The following is a 19,606-nucleotide window of genomic DNA, read 5'->3' on the forward strand; positions in this document are numbered from 1 at the left end:
TTCCTGTGCTACTATAGCCCAGGCTGTGACCATTAAAACAGGTCTTAAGTGACCTCAAAGGAACTTGGGTCTGTAACACACCACATCCTCACTGCAACAGACATCCCTCTGTACCAGGACAATGTAAAAGCCACAACAGTTCAGCACAAGAGCGACTGCTGATGAGAAGAGGAAATGGCAAAGACTTTCAAAGGCTGTTTCTGTAAGTCACTGCATCAAACAGCAACAGTTGTCCCTTGCACTATGCTGTACAAAGGCAGGGTCACAGAGGAGAAGGCCTGAGAGGAAATGCTACATTCTCCTCTGTTCTAAGCCTGTATTCCTCTCACACATACCACAGAAGGGATACAAAAAGTAGACAAATCCACACACAAATAACCCCAAACCCCACTCCTTCCTCCTTCTGTTTGAGAGACATAGAATCAGAAGAGAGAGCAAAAAGGCAGTTATCTGAAAGCAGCATGGAGTTGTTCTTCCTTTCCCTTTGGCAGTCTCAGAGGGCAAGAACAAACGATAGGAAGATGCCCACAGTCACAGTCAATGGTTTTTATTGAGACAAGACTTTGTGCTGTGTAAAGAGCACTTGGCAAACCTCCATCCCACATCCTCAGCAGTCCTTTCTGTATCTCACAGAGCTGCTATTCTCCTGGGGCCACTGTAGTGTCCAAATCTGAGAGGAAGAAACAGAAAACACTGATTTAGGGAAAAGGATGGCACTGGAAGCACCTGAAAGCACTTCAAATCTGTGGCCTTCCCTTCCTGCCTGGGCACAGGCACAGAGAGCCACCAGATAAGCAACAGGATGATCTGCTTTCTGTCCTCCTGCCTCTACAATCCCCCCATACACACCAAGGGAGAAGGGAGGGAACAGAAATGGATCTGTAGGTGCCCAGATATCACAGAAGGTTTGGTCTTTACACATGGTCAGGGGCAGAACAATTTATGAGAATTTAAAGTATCATCCATGTGAGATCTCAAAGCAATTGTCAACACAACTGCTCTTTTACTACCCTGAAAGTAAGAGGGGAAAAAAACCTACACCATTTTTCCATAGCAGCTGTGCTGCACACCTCTGCAGTCCGGGTGCTCACTGCGATGTGGGTGTCAGTGAGCAACGCTGTGAGCCACAGGTCAGACGGCACCTAAAGGGAGCCTGTGGGTGTTGCAGTGTTAGAGCTGACTCCTACAGAAATCATGCCATTCCCTGCATCCACCTACCTGCTTCACTGTATTCCACGGATTTCAGGAAGAGGCCAGACGGCGGAGCCATGGCATTTGGTGGAAAAGCCCGTGAGTCTTTTAGCTCCAGTAACTCCTTTATACAATGAGGTGTTAACTTGCCCTGGCCGACTGCAACTAGAGCCCCAACCATCCTTCGGACCTGGAACAACAGAGAACACAGCTTAGGAGCTGCCCTTGGAGAACTGAAAGAGACTGGGGAGTTCTGTCCCTACCAGCAGTACTGTGCTGTTTAACAGCCCACAGCTACTACTGATGGCAAGTCAAGATAGAAACCTAATCAGAGTTCAGTGCCTGTCACACAGGAAAGACTGACAGCACCATGATTTATTAACATCAGTTTGCTCCTGAATACAGGTACATCATCAGTATTACACCCATAGTTCCCAGTTCTACTCTTCCTAGTACTGCCAGTTGTGCCCAGAGCCATGCACTTTGCTCCTAGTCCAGCTGGGTGTTAAGAAAGAACGAAGGATTTCCCAATATAATGTTTTGACCCTTGTTTTAGGTGTCATTATCCCAAGTCTCAGCCCAGGCTCATTCTCATCAGGGTTCAAACCAGCCCTGGCTGCCCCTTGTACGACTTTGGTATCACAGACCTTCAGGGAGCATCTCCAGTGCTCGCTTTGTTTCTTCAGGAAGATCTTAACAGTATCCCAGACTGGTTTGTGTTGGAAGGGACCTTGAAGCTCCTCCAGCTGCAACCCCTGCCACGGGCAGGGACACCTTCCACTAGAGCAGGTTGCTCCAAGGCCCTGTGTCCAACCTGGCCTTGAACAGTGCCAGGGATGGGGCAGCCACAGCTTCTCTGGGCACCCTGTGCCAGCGCCTCAGCACCCTCACAGGGAAGAGCTTCTGCCTAAGACCTAATGTAAAATCTCCCCTCTTTCTACTTTATCACACTCCTTAGTCCCTGAGCACACCCCAGCAGTCACAGTCACTCCACAGCCTGCAGAGGAAAGGTCTTCCTTCCCCTTTAAGCAGGAATTGTGTGGACTGCCTAGGGTCCATCACAAGGGGGTGATGTGCTAAGCCTGCCTGCAAGGAGCAGTGGCACAGCATCTTCTAGTGACCAAAGCTGGTGGTAGGGAAGGGACAACTAAAGACATTTGTAAGAATAAGATGAGGACCTGGCAACACAAAGGCCCCCAGCTACACAGCACTATCTTGGAGCAAGGCTTGTTCTCACCACACGTGGGAAGCTGAGCAGGGGATGGTTTCCATCTCAGAAACAACAGCAGCACCCACACATCCGTCTGTGGCAGGAAGCTCACATACATGCTGGGAGAGCTGAGCTCACAGGTTCTTAACACGTAAGCAACTATGTAGGGGCTCTTGCTTCTCTCTCAGAAAGTGCAAGAAGAGAGAAAAACCCAAACCCAAGGACAGCACCAGACAACACCCCCCAGTGCAGCAAACTGGTATTTCAAACACCTCTGCATGTCACAACTTCCCTCCCTCCACACGCAGCAATGCCAGACCCAGTGGGTTAGCACAAGCCTCACACCGTGGCCCTCACCCCCTGCATAAACATCCCTTGTATTTCAGCATCCCCCTGGCCAAAAACACCCTTCCCTCCGTCTCCACAAGACATGCTGTTCCAGGAGGGCTGAGACTTGTATCTGTTGGTGGTATCTGGCCAGGCAAGAGCTGAACCTCCTAGAACCTGCCAGCACTTTCCTTGGCTTTGCCTGTACCCATTTCCACAGGGGAGCTCACACTGCCCAAGGCAACATGCTTCGATTTGCTGGGACCAAGTGTCATTTGGCAGAGGAGCCACACTGAAACTCAGCCCTTGCTGGGGGCTGATCTCAAGCCACCCCAATTTCACCATCTCCTAGTCACTTTTCTCCACCCACACTGGAAGAACTGTTCTCCAGGCAAAGCATGACCTAGACTAGATGTCCCAGCACCCTGTCCAGTTGAATCCTAACAGCTGAAGCCACCACTTCGCTGGGTAGATTATTCCCAATGTTCTCTTTGTGAAAAGTTTTCCTCTTAAAGACCTTTCAAAGCACATCAAGCTCTCCAAAAACTTAATGTAGTGCTGTAATGAAGCACTGGTCTAAGTGTCTGATCCAGTAACATCTACAACAGAATAAACCAAAATCCTCTAAGCAACCTGACCATGAGAAAGGTCCAACAACCAAGATCTATTTATCCAAAGGCAAGCACTGTCTCTCCCTATATGCTCTGATCTTACACTGCACTGTGGAGTGCCAAGAGCTTGCCTTTAAGCAGATGGCACAGAAGCAGCACAGATCCTGGCCATATGTTATTTTATCCATCCCTCACTAGAGGTCATCATATGCTGTGACTTTAGCTTTGATGCCTCCACATTTGGAGCTAGCTAGCATAAACGCAGCCTAATGGTGTGCATCTGAAGTAGCCATGTGCTTGGTGTCTCCCCTTCTGCATGCTAGGCACCAAAAACATATACAGACAGTGGCTGGGGCTGTTTACTCCTGGTCTCTAACAGAAAAGCCCAGTGCCAACACTTGCAGCAGCTGTATGAAGTGGGACCAGGGGGCCATCTAGTCTAGTCTCCTCTTTCTGATGGAGGGCAGGAGCAGATGCTGAGGTAGGAGAGTGCAGGCTCAGTGCACACAGTCTGTTCCTCACCTGCCAGCTCACTGAACAAGGCTCAGAGCGGGCATGAGCTGAGTATTATGGGTAACTGTTCCCTCTGCACAGTGTCATTAAGTAGCATTTCCATTTCTAATGCACTAAATGGGTTACCAGCAGTTTCTCCTTGTCGCAAGAGCATCCGATGGAGCAAATCCCTGCTGTATATCAAGCCCTTCTCAAGCACGTTGTTGTTCTTCCCCTGCTCACAGCCAGACACCCACTGTCAGGCAGCTCACAGAGCATTACTTGGCACAGGATAAAACCAAATTTGGTTTGTCAAAACAGGATAAAAAATAGCTGCTTGCTGTTCCCACAAAACACCCCCTCTCTCCTTCAAAAAACAAGTCCTCTCTTGCCTATTCTCTGTCTCCAGAGTGTGACCATGGCCAGGATAGGCAGACTGAGAACAGCCAACTCTTTCCTAACGAGGTGATCCATTAAGTTGTGGAGAGCTGTCTCCCCTGAGGATAGCAGCAAAAACCCCACTGGAGCTATTTCAAAGAAAAGCCAGCAGAGACTAGACACCATGGCAGAGGGAAAGATCCTGCAGCCATGCCTGCGTAGCTGAATCAGGTCTTCCCATCTCTCCTTTGTGCAACACTGACAATTACTTCATGCTCCAAAGCCAGAAAGCAAAATTCCAGGCAGTCTTTGCTGGGCCCAGTGCCATTCAGCAGAGCAAGAACATATGTCTGTTGGGTTCCACTGCTCAGACTGCAAGGACAAAGATTGTAGAAAACAAAAAACTTTCCATCCTCCCACACCATTCTGTGACTTTGGACATTCATTGCAGACAGAACTGAGAGAGTCTGGTTCTACCAGATCAATCAACACAACCTCACCTCCCCTATGCTGATCAATAGTTACACGTTTGGTTCTTGGAGGCAACATGTGTGCTGAATCCAGCACCAAACAGTACCTGCCGGTAAAGAAAGGATCTGCTCCTGAACTTCAACTCCCAGAACTCCAGTCCCCTACAGAAAGGAACAAAAAAAGCATTTAAAAATCACACTTCAAATGGCTCTTCTACCCCCCAGAGAAGCATAAATCACAGGTGAATGTGAGTACAATGAATGAGAAGCTGCACAGCCCCCAATTAACCTGAACCAGCACCACGAGCCTTTGCACACCAGACTGCTCATTTGCTACTCGGCTGCAGACAGTTTCTGGGGTGAAACAATCCCTGCCTGTTTGTATGTAGTAGTTTTATGGGGCTTGATCTTCTGCCTCACGTCCAAGTTAAAATCCATCTAAGTAAAGGGGGAAGGGCAGCATAAAACAAGGTGCAACTTAGCAATCTGCTAAGGAGCTCCTGCTTTGAGGAATGCAGTCTGATGCCTCCTGGAGAAAGGAAGAACCAACCCAACCATAGAAAAACAACTCTACCATTTCATTTGGAGCTGGTTTGAGTGTCACGTGGTCCTAACAGGCTTTGCAGGCTGAATTTCAACACTCAGCAATGCCTACTGTGACATCCACATGCTACTGGAAAGGGCAGGACAAGCAAGCCAGGAGCTTGGGGAATCCAGCTGCAGCATCAGAACACAAGCAATGGCAGACAAAGAAGCATTCCAGGCTAAGAGTGAGCAGGAAACAGCAGGTGAATATTTGGGGATGGAGGGATGCTGCAATGCAAAAAGACATTTGTCCCCCTCACCAAATCTCTTCATATAGATCCCATTTTCCAGAAAGTTCTATGGTAGCAACCAATATTCCTTATCAGAACGCTGCTGAGGCTCACTTCAACTTCACTCTGCTAAATCCATACAAGTTGCTTTCATTTCTGAGTCTTTGCTGATGTTCCATGACCAGCTCTCACACTAAACCCCAACGCAACCCCCTTCTCAGGAACAGTCCTGCAGGAGGGAACCTGTATGCTCATTTCCTCCCCACAAATACAAACAGAAATCTGCTATGCACATCAGATAGACATAAAATAAACTCACTAACAGCTTACAAGTGTTCCTTACATCCCATAGCATTCCTACAGCAAAGAAAGACAAAGCTTACCTTGCATAACCCAGAAAAGCAGGTATTTTGATGCAAACCCTCTCCTCTCCTGCCTTGCAATGAGCCCAGTAACTGGGCTCAAAGGGCTGTGGAGATTTCCATCAGGTGTGAGAAAAGCCCAGCCGCCAGATGTTTGTCTGGGGTTCAGATGGACAGGCTGGGATTGCTGGAAACACCTGAGTATGGAGAAGGGGCTGCCCAGTCCCTGGGAGAGGCCATAAAAGGAAGGTGAAGCTGGGACAACCTGACTCACAGGCCCACATGGGGCATCAGGGCAAACAGTCATTGCAGGGAGCAGCTACAAGCTATTTTCTCCTAGGATTTACAGATAAATTACTGCTTTTAGCCCACCCTGTCACGCCTGTTGGCATATGCAAAGGCAGCTCCTGCCCCCAGATTCCTCTTTATGTCAGGGAATGACAGTGTCTCTATCACTTACCTACACTCTGCTCTCCCCCGGCTCGAGGCACATGGCACACAGGCATGTGCATTGCTACACACGTGCAAACACCCAACACATCAAGGTGACAACTCAGCTCAGCTTTGAGCAATGCACAAGAGACAGTTTACAGCAACAAACCCCCTCTCATCAAACTGCATGCACCTTCTTTAGCCAGGATTCTCCTGCTCAGTTGTCTTGACAAGATATATCAAGCTACAAAAGATGGGGGGGACATACTTAGGAAAAACATCTTGTAGACTCTGAAAAAGAACAAGATATTGTCTTAAAAGAAGGAAACTTTGTTTTTCTTGACAATCTTGCAGATAATTTTGCTTACCAGCAAAAAAAATCCAGCTGTCTTTTTCCACTTGGCAGCAGAAGCCAGCACCTTGCAATGAATAATACATACTCTGCTCAAACACAGGTGACAGAGCAGTAACTCCCTAGGAAGAAGCGATGGGGCTGAGCCTCTGAACACATCCTGAGCATTCAAAAGCATTTTGTATGGATGGGGCACTAACTCCACTTCCACTGTTGCTGCGCAACTGAGTTTGATGGAAGGAATCTTTTTAACAGTTAGCCTTTTAAGCAGACAAGTGGTCAATTCAGAAAATTGGATTAAGTTCAGAAAGAAAGGAAAGAACAAGGAAGAAAAGCTGCATTATTGGACTAAGAGACCATAATTCTACGGATTCTGCCCTTCAAAATGGAAAATAAACCTCCTTAGATTAGGCTAGAAAAACAATAAATCTCTATTTGTAAGTTTTCAATGCTACCCCAGCCCTTTCATTGCAGTAACAGATCATTCTGCTACTGCAGTGAAGAAATACAGATGCACTTGAGGCGTATTTGCTGTCGTCTTTGCAGAATGGGCAAACAAACACCCAGCTCCATGACTGGATCTGTTCCCATAGAGAGAGGTTTACACATTAAAAGTAATTAGGACACTGTAATTAAAAACCCCCAAAACCACCTCTCCTGTCACAAGGGCCAATCCTACAACTTTCGTTCTCTAGAGCAGAAAATCACAGTTGTGGTTATAACTAAGAGAGCTAAATGCCATTTTAATGCATTGCAGCCAGGCTTCTCACAGCCATCCCCTTCAGCCTAAACATACATTAAATCAATTAATATTGACACATTATAAAAATGACTCACTATAAAACACAAGTTTGGCTCCATGTGTCACCAAAAGCAAAAAGATTCCATCAGCAGCTTGATGCTTTGGATCCAGATTTTAGGCTTGCTCTCCCTCTCTCATGAGCTGTTTTTGGCCTCATGTGGGATGGGTATATGCAGCAAGTTATGCAAAGGATGGCAATTTCCCTTTTTTACATGAAAATCAAAGGGATAAAGGAGCAGATCCATATTATGCCTCAGAGATCAGTCAACTGATAATAGTTGGATAGGTCTGGATTTGAAGGAAACCTGGTCCATACACACTCGCAGGTGATCTCAACAAGACCATTGATGGTTATTTTCAGCTCAAGACTCTGCCACTTACAACACTTCTCATCATAAAGAACAAGTTAGTCTTGAGGATAAAGCATTTCATTGTTACTTGTGTCCCTAAACTAACCACACTTGATGGAGGGAGCCCAAGCTCTCCATTCAGCAACAGCAACCCAATAATAAACAGGAGGAATGCAGCCACAGGACAACACCCACTTCTCTCTCCAACCTTCCTTATCCCACAGGGACAGTGTTTCTTAGCTGAAGAAGGTGGCAAACAAACACTTACATCTGGCACTAAATGCCACATCCTTGTGCTGTAGCACTGAAGTGCTGTACCCAACTGGGTGGCTCTTTGTAACGTGGCTGTGTATTGACAGGCACTAGCACTGAGCAGGAAAAGCAGCAATCAGGGAGGACAGGAAGAACTGAAAGACCAGGGTTACTCAGAACATAGAGATGTGTGTTTTCCCAGCTCCCTTTCAGCTTTTATCTTACACTGCTGATGGTAAAATAAACCCTTCTAAGACATGGGAAAAGAAACAGTGGGCTATTTGCAAGCTGCAGTGAGGCTCTGTTGAAGTTTGGAGCATGGCACTTGTTGTTACAGACAGCTCAGTATTCAAATGTAATGGAGGGTTGTGGGGGAAAACTACAAAGAAAAGGGTATTCTCCTAATCAGAAAGCAGGAAAATGTGGTTTGGAGACAGACAAGAGCAAGGTTTAGCTTTCAAGCTGAAACACAACAGCTGTATCTGTGAGAGAAACCAGCATGAATGCAAAAGCCATGATCAGATGATAAATACCCATGATCTTTCTGGGAAAAAAAAACTTGATTTACTGCTAGAGAGAGAATCCATCCAGCCACTTCATTTCAATACTTGCAAGACCTGGTCCTGAAGGAACCCGACACTCCACAATCTTTGTTTATGTAATGACTGAGGCATATTGGACTTTCCTTCATCAGCATCCCCTGGGAAGACAGTAGGAGTTACTGGTGTGAATCGAGTGGATCTGCATAGCTCCAGCAGTGACTTAGGTGTTGGGTGGGTGTTTTCCATCTATTTGCAGCCCGTAGGCAAAGCTAGGACAGAAGCAGGGGAAGAAAAATCCCATCCCCTGGAAGAGCTGGTCTTTAGCAACCAAAATGAGTGTAAATGCTGCAAGTACCTCATAGGAATTGCTGTGTCAGATTCCATACACCAGTTTATAACATCCTGCCTTTCAATGTACAAACAACTGGACTAATTTTCCCTGCCCTGATTCCTGCTCATCTTTTTCCCTGAGGATGTCATGGAGGAGAGGGAAAGAAATGTCCTTTCCAAGCTGTCACTAGGCACAACCCTGCTGACACCACCACAGGGCTGGCAAGCAAATGTACAGCAAACAGGAGGTCAGTTCCACAAGCAGTGCTGGAAAGCACCTTTTGAGACAGTAAGAGCAGTAGCTGAGCAGAGCAGCTCCTCAGCTTAGTATCTCAGCTCTCACCTGTGTTCATAGTGGTGGGACAGGAAACCAGAAGAGGGCTGGATGTCCACTTGGAAGATGGTTCTGACTGGACTCTGAAAAGGCGTTTCGGAGTTAAGCGAGCGAAAGGTGCTGAAGTCGTGGGTTCCCACCAGGAACTGAGCTGCCTCCTGCATGGCAGGAACATTCAGGTAACTGAAATGAAAAGCAAAAGGAAAGGAGCATCAGGTGGGACTGGTACATTATGTGGGTCAAAGTCCAATTTAGTTGATGAGAGACTTCAACCTGGCACACAGATGTAACATGGCAGCACTGTGGAAACACATTTTGCGAGATGGAGTTTGTCTTCTAATGGCCCAAACCACAAACCAAGATGCCAAGTGACCTGAGGTTTGGAGGTATTCCAAACCCCAGGCTAGATGAGGGGTTGGCAGGCACATGCTTCTACCCAAACTGTTACCCTGCTGTGCTTCTTCTAACAGTTCAGTTCAAATAACTCTATTGCTGGCTGGAGTGGAGGGCAAGAGAAACAAAATCCTTTGCAGTATCTCGATCTTATAAAGTGAGGATGATGTTGCCAGGTAAGAAAATACCAAACACTATGGTGGCTTTCCAAACCTTAGATTTGCAACAGCCAGAAGATGAAGTTAGGAAGCAACAGAAATGGAATGAGTGAACTGTCAGAGATGAAGTCAGACTAAACCAGAGGCGGAGATGCAGAAGAAAAGGCTAAGGGTAAAACTCAGAATGTCAAGTGTCATTCAGATTTCTTCATCTGAAGCATCTAGGTCTGTTCAAAATAGCCTCAAGCAAAGGAATAGAGACAGATTTCCTGACACGTTTGCTGAACAGATGCTTATTTTCCTTGGTTTTTGTAAACTTCTAAGAAAAGCCTGGGCAAATATGCATGATCCATGGCTTCAGTTTCCCAGATCTTAACAGAAGTCAAAGTGTTTCTGAAGAAAACCAAAATTCAAGATTACATTTACCAACATCATTCATTTTTCACTGTGTTCAAGAAAAATGACCAGCACTTACAGAATCCTGGTCACATGGAGCAGCACTGATGACACCCAGTCGGCAACTCAGACACCCACAGCGGTTTAATGCGTATTATGTGTTTCATACACCAGACACACACACACACACTGAGTTTCTCCACTACTAGCAGTTCCAATGCTCCATCTTTTAGTAAGACACCTCCCATTCAGCATTGCTAATAGGCTCACTTGATCCTTTATGTGGTATTGCCATTAACTGCAGTGTCTGGACAAAATTTCATGCCATTTCATAAAGATTAATGGGCCTGAGATTAAGGTCTATTGTGCACATAAATATGAAATTGCAAAATTAGCTGTTATTTTTCCCTTCCACAGCCCACAGAAAGGAAAGTCAGCAATTTAATGTTAGTACAATGTCAACTTCATCCCTCTAAGACAGTTGAGATTACATTTTTCCCCTATTACCCACAATTGTTATTCCAATAGTGGTGATGAAATTGCCACAACTGGCTGCAAACCTGTTTTTCTACAATGTTGTGGAGAACTCCACTTTCTTGACTGTATCTTTATCTCAGCACAACATAAACTAAAAAGACAATAACAAATTATCTTCTGGGCTTTGTTTGGTTTCTTTCCTCACCCACTGTTTAACATGTCCTAGGTTGTTTGTTTTTTCTTTCTAAATGGCACTGAATTTGTTTTTCTTCCCTTGCATATACAAGTACTATTCTGTTATGACTCAGTGGCTACTCCAAGAACACAAGTGAACACTGAGCCAGATACACCGGTTTGTTATTGTAGGGTTGCTTGGAGTCATTGGTCTCACTACTCAAACATACAAGCAGTCAGACAGGGAATAAGAGAGCAGATTTACACACAGTCAACTACCAGAAATAAGATTGGGAAAGAAAAAAGGTTAAAAAGAAGAATTCTCAGCCTTCACTCTTGCCTGCCTCTATGGTCACACCTAAACTCTGAGATCTGCCAGGCAATGCATTTCTGCCTGTCTGCATCATGTCAGAGCACTGCTCCTCTGGCCAGCTGTCTGAATGGGTTTGCTGTATGAACTGGCAAGGTCATCTGAGGAAATGCTCATCATTTCCATTAGGGAGGGACACACAAAGTTGTTGATGGACTTTACCTGGAGCCACTGAGTATTTCAGCAGTGCTAAGCATGTTTATCACAGGTAAAACCACACAATTCAAAAGAACTGTAAGGCTCCGTGAACACAACTCAGTGCAGTTGCACCCAGTTCGACAGAGAAATCTTGGCAATATGAACAGAGAATATTGGTCTCCTGTGGAAATTACCCATTCCCACTTCCCCCCAAAGCCAAGCCCTTCCAGAGTGTTGACGCAGCTCCCCAGGGATGTTTAATGGGATACACTTACCCTCCCCTAGGAGCCCAGCAGAGATCCCTTTCAAACACTGGTATTTCAGAATGCTGAGAGCAGCCCATCAACAGCCGATAGATGTAGGTTCTTGACAGCGCGGAGAAGCGCGCATGGAAGCTGCTGGACACCCGGTAGGCATTCAGAATGCTGTGAAGACAGAAGACACAGTGAGGTGGAGAGAAATGTCATGCACTAGTTCAAAAGCTTTTGCCTGGTCACCACATAAATGGGAACTTAAACATGCAATGGATTCTTTGAGAAACTGCACTTAACATTCATTAAATCTCACTCTGCTCACAGCCCACCAGTGACCAAGGATTTGCATCTCTAGGCTGCCACAGGCATCTGTCAACTGGAAGAAGACAGAAGAGCCATAGCATCGCCCCTGTCATCAAATACACACCGATTCTGGGTCATCTATCAACACATTTTGGGGATGCTTACACCATCACAAGAAGCTAAAACCCTTCAGCTCAGCCCTTCAGCTGAGAAATGGCAATTGATGGAGTGCGTTCCTTGATGCACAGTGAGACTAAACACCTCACCCACCCCATCAAATCATACTGTGGATCTGGCTGAGGGCACGTGTGTTCCCAGCAATGTTTAAGGCAAGATGTAGCAACTTCCCAAAGCAAGCTGCCCCCCTCCAGCTGAGGAGCACACCCTACAAACACTGTGCCCTTCTGCTGCTGCAGTCCCAAACACGAGTGGGAAGGATTCCCCCACCAACCGATACCTCTGTGCCTGCTCTCAAAGGTTACACAGCTCATTGTAGCAGAAGGAGATAGCTTAAACTAAGTCACTTCCCTCTCACATCCCCCCACAACCTCCAAGACAAAGAGGACTTCTGCTGCAGCAATGAAAATAAAGGTGCATCCCACCATCACCTACATTGAGTCTGTCTGGAAACAGAACGCTGCATGCAGGAGACCCCCTCACGCCTCATGTGTGCAGAAAATGGCTTTTGGGAATGTTCATGTCTATTTATCTTCCACTGACTCTGGACAGCCAGCTCAAGCAGCAGCTTTATAGGCAGCTGATCTCCCCCCTTTTTTTCTACCAGCAACAGGGAGAAATTGCCTTGTTTCTCTAGGCCAGCACCACCATTAAACACAGACAGCTTGGTAGCCAGAAGGGAAGGAATGAAAGCCGTCAGAGAGGAAAACACCTTTCTCTCCAGCAAGGGAGAAAACAGAGCTTCCCTGTGGTTCCTGCTCCTGCCCCAAAGTGTTATCATTGATTTGAGCATATCAGCACAGTTGTTACAGGATTTGATTTTCCCTTATCCCAGAGCACTGGCCCCTCACCACACTGCAGGGAACATACAGCAAGGAGTCCCTATTACACAGACAACATCTCTCTGAAGGGGTTACTTTAGAGGATACATTTTCTTAGAAGGTATTTTTCTCCTGCTGTGTGCCTTTCTGTCTCTGGGGTTTGGCATAGTGAGGAGAAAGGACCCAGGGCAGCTAAAACATACAATACCATTTGGGACCAAGCAATAGAAAAGCCTATTTATTTACTTGAAAAAGGTTGGTGCTCCAGGCATTTTTGCCAGCTCAAGTGCCTCTGGCTCACATCCTTTGACTGCAAAGGCTCAGACCACAGCAGAAGAAATTAAAGCTGCGCCACAAAGATTTGCAATAACGAGCCCTGGAGATTGCTCCACTGCTATAAACTCTCAGTAGAAATACAAACTACATCCTCCAGGCCTGCGACGGAGTTTGAACCGAGGACCTCCAGCTTCTTCTAAACACAGGAATATAATAATCACATTTATTTTCCCTTGTTTACATGCCTCCACAAGCATTTCATCTATCTTGAGCTTCTCTTATGAACATTCATGTGATTTTTATTCAGTTACCGTCCTTTTACTCCCTCTGATAAGAGCGATTCTTTCAGAAAAGCCTGGTTTTGCTCACATGATCTTCCACACAGGCACCTTTCCTGCCTCTGCCAGCAGATGCAGTTGCCACCAGAAGCCCTTTCTAGCTAAGAATGTCTTTCCAGCATTTATTCCAGCTGCTGCATTTCAGGCCTTGTAAAAATCCCATTATTTGAAAGCCTGCTGGTAAATACAGACTCATGGCATTCTTTACCTTTTCAAAGGGACCTGAATTTCAGAGGAGGTTGAAGGAAGAAAAAGCCCAAAGACATCTAACTAGCAATGGCAATTTATTGGATACAAAGACGTCCTCCAGAAGTACATCCTACAGAAGCTACATGGCAATTTGCAGACAGTGGGAGGAATCCCAGCTCTGTCTTCTTGTCTCTCAAACAGCATTTACTGTGTGCTTACAAAACTGACACCAGAAATAGAAGGTGTGAGTCTACTGTATTACCACCCTTTCTTAAGGGGCCAAGTCCTCCTGAAGTTACCTCATCCATGAAATACACTGATCTTTGTAGACAAGATCCTTTCAAATACGCTTTGCAAATCTAAAAGACAGATCAGGTGATAGAAGAAACCCATCATGCTACAAAAGGTTATTATTGCTGCTGATACAGTCAGCCAGCTTGGAATCTTCTTTCCCTTCCAAGCTCTATTGTCAAGAACGTGTTCTCACAAAGATCACTCTCTCCATCACCCCCTGCTTGCAACCACATGAAAGTGCTGAGTTTTCTCTTCAGCATTAGGAGAGAATTCTTCTTGGCAAAGTCATATTTACAGAGGGAGGGGATGGTTGCTGAACACACTCAGACTCATGCCCATCACCAAGCTCTTTAACGGAAAGCAGCTGAACCATTTTCAGACCAAGGGAGGAAGGAGAAGTAGAGCTTAGTGCATCCTGAGAAACCCAAACTAACTGATCAGGACTGGACCGCATTTGATCAGAAGGTATCACCCCTGACAGGTACCTGTCAGGTCTTAGTGTGAGACAAAAATCTCCCATCTGTAAGATCCCACTGCTGCCTCCTTTCAGAGATGCTCTCTAACTTGAAACCTTCTTCAGCAGCAGTCCTGTTTGCTCTTAGACTAATCAAAGCATTACAAAGCTCACTATAACTATGTATCTACAGGACTACTAGTATTGGAAGTGGCAGGGTCACAACAGTAGGTTTTGTTCTCTAGGACAGCTTATGCCATTAAAGTCAGACAACACAACTCACAAGTTCCAAGCCTAAACTCAGGGAAGAGACACTGAGATTCAGTGACTGGTGACACACAGAACAGACTGATTATTACAGTGGTATCCCTCCGGCTGTAAAATCACCAAGTTTTGCCTCCCAAACAACTGCTTTAGTCCTTTAAGGACGGAAATCAAAACTATGACCTACTTCATGCTCCCTGTTACAGCTAAAACATCCAGAAAGGGTTTGACTTCCATTGATTCTGACCTAGTTATCAGGCTGAGCAAAAAATAACAACTAAAACCCTGCACAAGTCAAATTCTATTTCAGAATCTTTTCTTTTTCATTTAATTGACACAGCAGACTGGAAAGAAATCACCTCCAGCCCCTCAGCAGCTGCATTAGACTCTTCACACATATGTCAGAGAAGGTGAAAGCTATAGAGGGACATAACTCTCAGATGTTAAGCACGTGACTTAGCTATCTTGAGAGAAGGATTTGCTTTGTGTTCTGGCTTCTCAGCACACACGAATCTAGCTGTTACTTTAAGAGGCAAATGGAGGAACTGGATTTGTAAGTGCAAATCTGTCAATCCTCTATTATCATGCTAATATTCAATCTCAGGTTCGGGATGCATGATCTGACTTGTTACTGGATGGCTGTCCATGGGCTGTGGAGTAAAAGCAGTCAAATCGGTATTTGCTTTGGTTTCAGGTACCCACTTGTGAAAACTTTGCTTTCAGGGAGACTTCACCAACTCTGCAAACTGCTAAAACACATTTTTGCAAATAAGGTTTGGGGGAGAGCAATTTCCCTTACACATTTCTGGGGACTGACAGGGATGCATTTCTAATGGCAGCCACACTCTGTAAGAAGCCCAAGCAGCAATAACAGTCACCTCACACTGCCTTAAGGTTGAGCTCACCTACTCCAAGACATCACAAGAGGGTCTGATGGAGGGACAGTAACAGTGAAGCCAACGTGGACAGTCAGAAGACTGTTAGAACAAAGTGGTGTGGCCTTATACTGTTCCCAAAACTGTCTGAGGGCTTTTAAAGGAACTGTAAACATCTGGGGAAAAGGTCAGTTGAAACATAATGAACAGGCACTAACAGGAACTGTGTGCCTCTAGTAATAAGGCTCTCACAGTGCCTTCCAGCTCTCTTTTCTGAGCTCAGATTCCAAGGATTTTACTTCCTCTTCCCCTTCACCCTCTGATGGCTCCCTTGGTACTTGTTTGGAGGTGAAAGAATGCAGCTAGCTCCGAGACAGCAGCTGCAGCTTCTGCTCCAGTCACTGACTGGGATGAGAGACTGCAGATAAAAGGTCCCACTGTATTTCACAGTCTGGTTTGGGTTGGAAAGGACCTTAAGATCATCCAGTTTCAACCCCCTGCCATGGGCAGGGACACCTCACCCTCGACCACGTCACTCAAGGCTCTGTCCAACCTGACTTTGAACACTGCCAGGGATGTGGCATTTACCACTTCTCTGGGCACCCTGTGCCAGCACCTCAGCACCCTACAGCAGGTTTGAAGGTTTACAACATGCCTTGAAAAGGTCAAAGCATGTGACTGAATTGCAGAGCAGCACCTTCTGCAGAGCATGCCATGGCTCCAACCCACCCAGACTAGCTCGCTCTTTAGACAGCATGTGGAACATGCAGGACAGACCTCCTGGGAAAAAAGTAACACCATCATTCACCTCTCCCTCCTTCAGACCCCAAACTATTTGAGCACCTGCACATTAAGAGCTGGATTCACCATTCCCTGAGCCTTGGAGAACTAGAATCCTCCCTTGCAACACCAAGAACAGATGTAACTACAATGTCAGTCCTCAAATACCAGGCCTTGCTATGTCAGCATTTGTGTCAGGCCCTGTTTCACAAAGAGATTAGAAAGTAAAGCAGACTAGGTGAAGCATGAAGGGGGGAGTGTACTTCATAGTAATTTTGCTAATTCTTACAACAACCCTGCACTGGGATGGGCTTTTTGGTCCTGGGCCCTTGCTCTGGCATGGGGAATTTCCCTCCATAATCCTCCTTTACGTGCCTGCCACCAGACATCAGAAAGACTGAAGTCTGGCACCTTGCAAGACAGTTCTTCTGCTCACCTAAATACCTCCTGTAGATTATCCACCTTCTTGCACAACACTCTGAAATGCTTTGACACACTCTTCCATAGAGTACCTCTCAGAGATTCACATCCTACTGGACCAAATCCTGTACAGACAAGGACAATCTCTGCCATCAAGAGTTTAGTGTATGCAAATAAGACAAAGCAATAGAAGGAGATATAGGACCACAGCAAAACAGCTGCTGGCAAATGGCATGTTGATTCTATGATACAGCACAGATTTGGCTTTTAGTGCAAAACCCCCAATGTTTCATTCAATTTACCCCTTTTAACCATAAAAATGCACCCATGTCTAGGGAAGAACACAGAAACTGTTTGACAGCTGACAAAGAAAGTGCACAACAGCTTGGGAAGAAAAGAACATGAAATTCAATCCACCTTCTGAAAAATTCACAGGGTGTAGAAATTACTCATCTAATTGATGCAAATTCCAAACAGAAACTGTTGGTTTAATGATCATTTTTTTTCTTCATTTGGGGGTGGGTATTTAGGCTTTGCTCTCATGCAGAATAAGCTCACTGTGACATTCTTCAAGAAGTAATAACTAACAAGAAGAAAGAGGAAACAGGGAGAAGGAATGGCTGTTCCGCTCTCTATAGATTGTTGTATCAACATTCATATGCAACACTTCCTAGTCATTAACAGTTGGGTGTAGTATGAAAAGGGCTTTATCCCATTGAATAAAACATCAAATCTTGCTACAAAAATATTCAACTGGAGCTTTTAATGTAACTTTTCTAAACCATGTCAAGCAGTAGCCTTGGTCTAGCAGGGAAAAAAAGGGAGCTGAAGACATGGGGAGGGAGGAGCAGACTGCCAACACTAACAGCAGTTTTGTTTGCTTGTTCTTCATCTTTTTGCATAGATACAGGTGAGAAGCAATACTGCAGCCAGGTTTCTGCTAAGTGCTAATTCAATAAACAAAGGAAATTAGGGAGTTTGGGGAATAAAGCAGCACTGAAAGTTAAATACAAGTGTTCCAGCTCATGCGGGAAAGTAGAGTCATCCCAGTGGATTCAATACTTACATGGTGACCACAGTCTCTCACAACTACTCTTGTTTTAGGGGTACCAGCATAGATGGTCTAACAACAGGGGTCTGGTGGTAGCAGAAATACACATGTGCAAGGGAGTGGTTTGGCAACACATATAACAGGGGAAAATATATCCTGTGGGTGAAGAATGAAGATCCTTGCATTTCCTCCTTTCTCCAACAAGAAGAAAAGATTCTGACTTGCTGCCAACTTACCAGATTGGCTCGGGCTTCAGGTGGCGATTAAGACCATAGACAAGCTGTTTCTCCTCAAAAGCTGGCTTCCCTGGAGCCCTCTGGATGTCAAGGTGAGCAGAGTTGCAGAGTGCATGGACACCAGTATCTGTGCGGCTGGAGATGTGGAACTTGACAGGAGCAACAGGCTTCAGGTTCTGCACTGCCTTCTGGAAGCCAAGATGAGATGGGATTCATGAAGAGATGACTTGCTTCTAGCTAGCTAGGAAAAAACATCCTCCTCTTTGCTAACCATATGTCTCCTTATTACTCACACGAAGTAATTGGGAGTTTTACCGTGGGCTGCGAAGAAAGGGATGGAGAGCTGCCTGTTTGGGGGACTTCTAGCACCAGTGGCTTCTCACCTTTTGTCCTCAAATCACCTCAGACAGAACATGCAAAATGCCACATGAACTTCCTTACATGTACTAAGTAAAAAAATTAAGCTTCCCATCCTTACTTTATATCTTTGAGTGAGTGGGAAAGAGGACAGAGAATTGCCCATTTAAACCCAGACACCATGACTGCAATTTACTGCTAAGAACTGGACTCAGACTGCAAAACCCAAGCCTTAAAAGGATGGAAACAGCATGCAGGGATGTCTGAATGACATCAGCCAAGACACCTGAAGGAGCTCAGGCTGTATCCTTCACGTCCAGTGCAGGCCAGAACAGTGTCAAGTACTGCAGCAGGCAAAAGTTCCTTTCCATCCACAATGGGAGCAGGGCTACAGAGAGCAACATGCTTCCATTAACTGTTGAGAGCAGAGGAAGAGCCAGGGGACCAGATGAGTAGTAGCACAGCACTGATGTAATGCATTTATTAGTCCCACTGAGAAATATAAACAGATCTAAGAATCAAGACACAGCTCATAAAACACGAGTAGTTGAGGAGCTGACACTGAGCTATCCCAGCAGGTACAAAGAACCACAGGACAGACACAAGCCACTGGCAGTCACAAGGTGGGATTTCCTTATATTTGCTGCTTCTGCAGTTGCATTAATGCAAGACTCTGCTAATTCTTGGGAGTACTATTTTCCTCAGGATCTAGAGTTGTCTTAATATTCAGGTGATGCCTCACTCATGCTAAGACCTCTGCCACAGCAAGACTAAAGCAGAAAACAAGCAACATTATTTACACCATCACGCAATTAAAGTTTTACAGTCATAGAGTTCAAGCTTATTGGAGCCAAAAGGCCCTAAAATTACACTGCAGCTGAGTTGTACTTTAAAACTTAGTTAGCAAACTGTACTGCAACAAGCTGAAACTTACTATTCTTAAGGCAAGGGGAAGAACAGCCACTGAGATTCTCTAGGTTCTGCATATGGATTTTGGCATGGATTTGCTGGAGAGCCCACCTGTGGCTTGGCCTGTTGTTTCCCTTTCCCAGTTGTTCCTGGCCACACAGCTGGCTTTTATCTCCCCACCCTGTTTCTGCCTTTCCATTCTGCCCACTAACAAAGGACTGGGAAAACAACTGGGTGAATTACTACACATTC

The 19,606-nt window shown here is 45.6% G+C and overlaps 1 protein-coding gene across 1 annotated transcript in view; it reads right to left on the minus strand.

Annotated features, from left to right (window-relative positions):
* Positions 1-638: 638 nt before the first annotated feature.
* PUSL1 (pseudouridylate synthase-like 1) overlaps positions 639-19,606 on the minus strand; it is a 25,831-nt gene continuing 6,863 nt past the window's right edge. Inside the window, exons 3-8 of the mRNA XM_010024787.1 lie at positions 18,089-18,276; positions 11,632-11,781; positions 9,260-9,433; positions 4,787-4,841; positions 1,219-1,381; positions 639-670 (exon numbers count right to left, since the gene is read on the minus strand). Of these exons, the coding sequence (XP_010023089.1) occupies positions 639-670; positions 1,219-1,381; positions 4,787-4,841; positions 9,260-9,433; positions 11,632-11,781; positions 18,089-18,276 (762 nt within the window). The remainder of the gene's footprint in view (positions 671-1,218; positions 1,382-4,786; positions 4,842-9,259; positions 9,434-11,631; positions 11,782-18,088; positions 18,277-19,606) is intronic.

Source organism: Nestor notabilis, unplaced genomic scaffold (assembly GCF_000696875.1).
Source record: "Nestor notabilis isolate BGI_N333 unplaced genomic scaffold, ASM69687v1 scaffold6512, whole genome shotgun sequence".
NCBI classification, from domain to species: Eukaryota; Metazoa; Chordata; class Aves; order Psittaciformes; family Psittacidae; genus Nestor; species Nestor notabilis.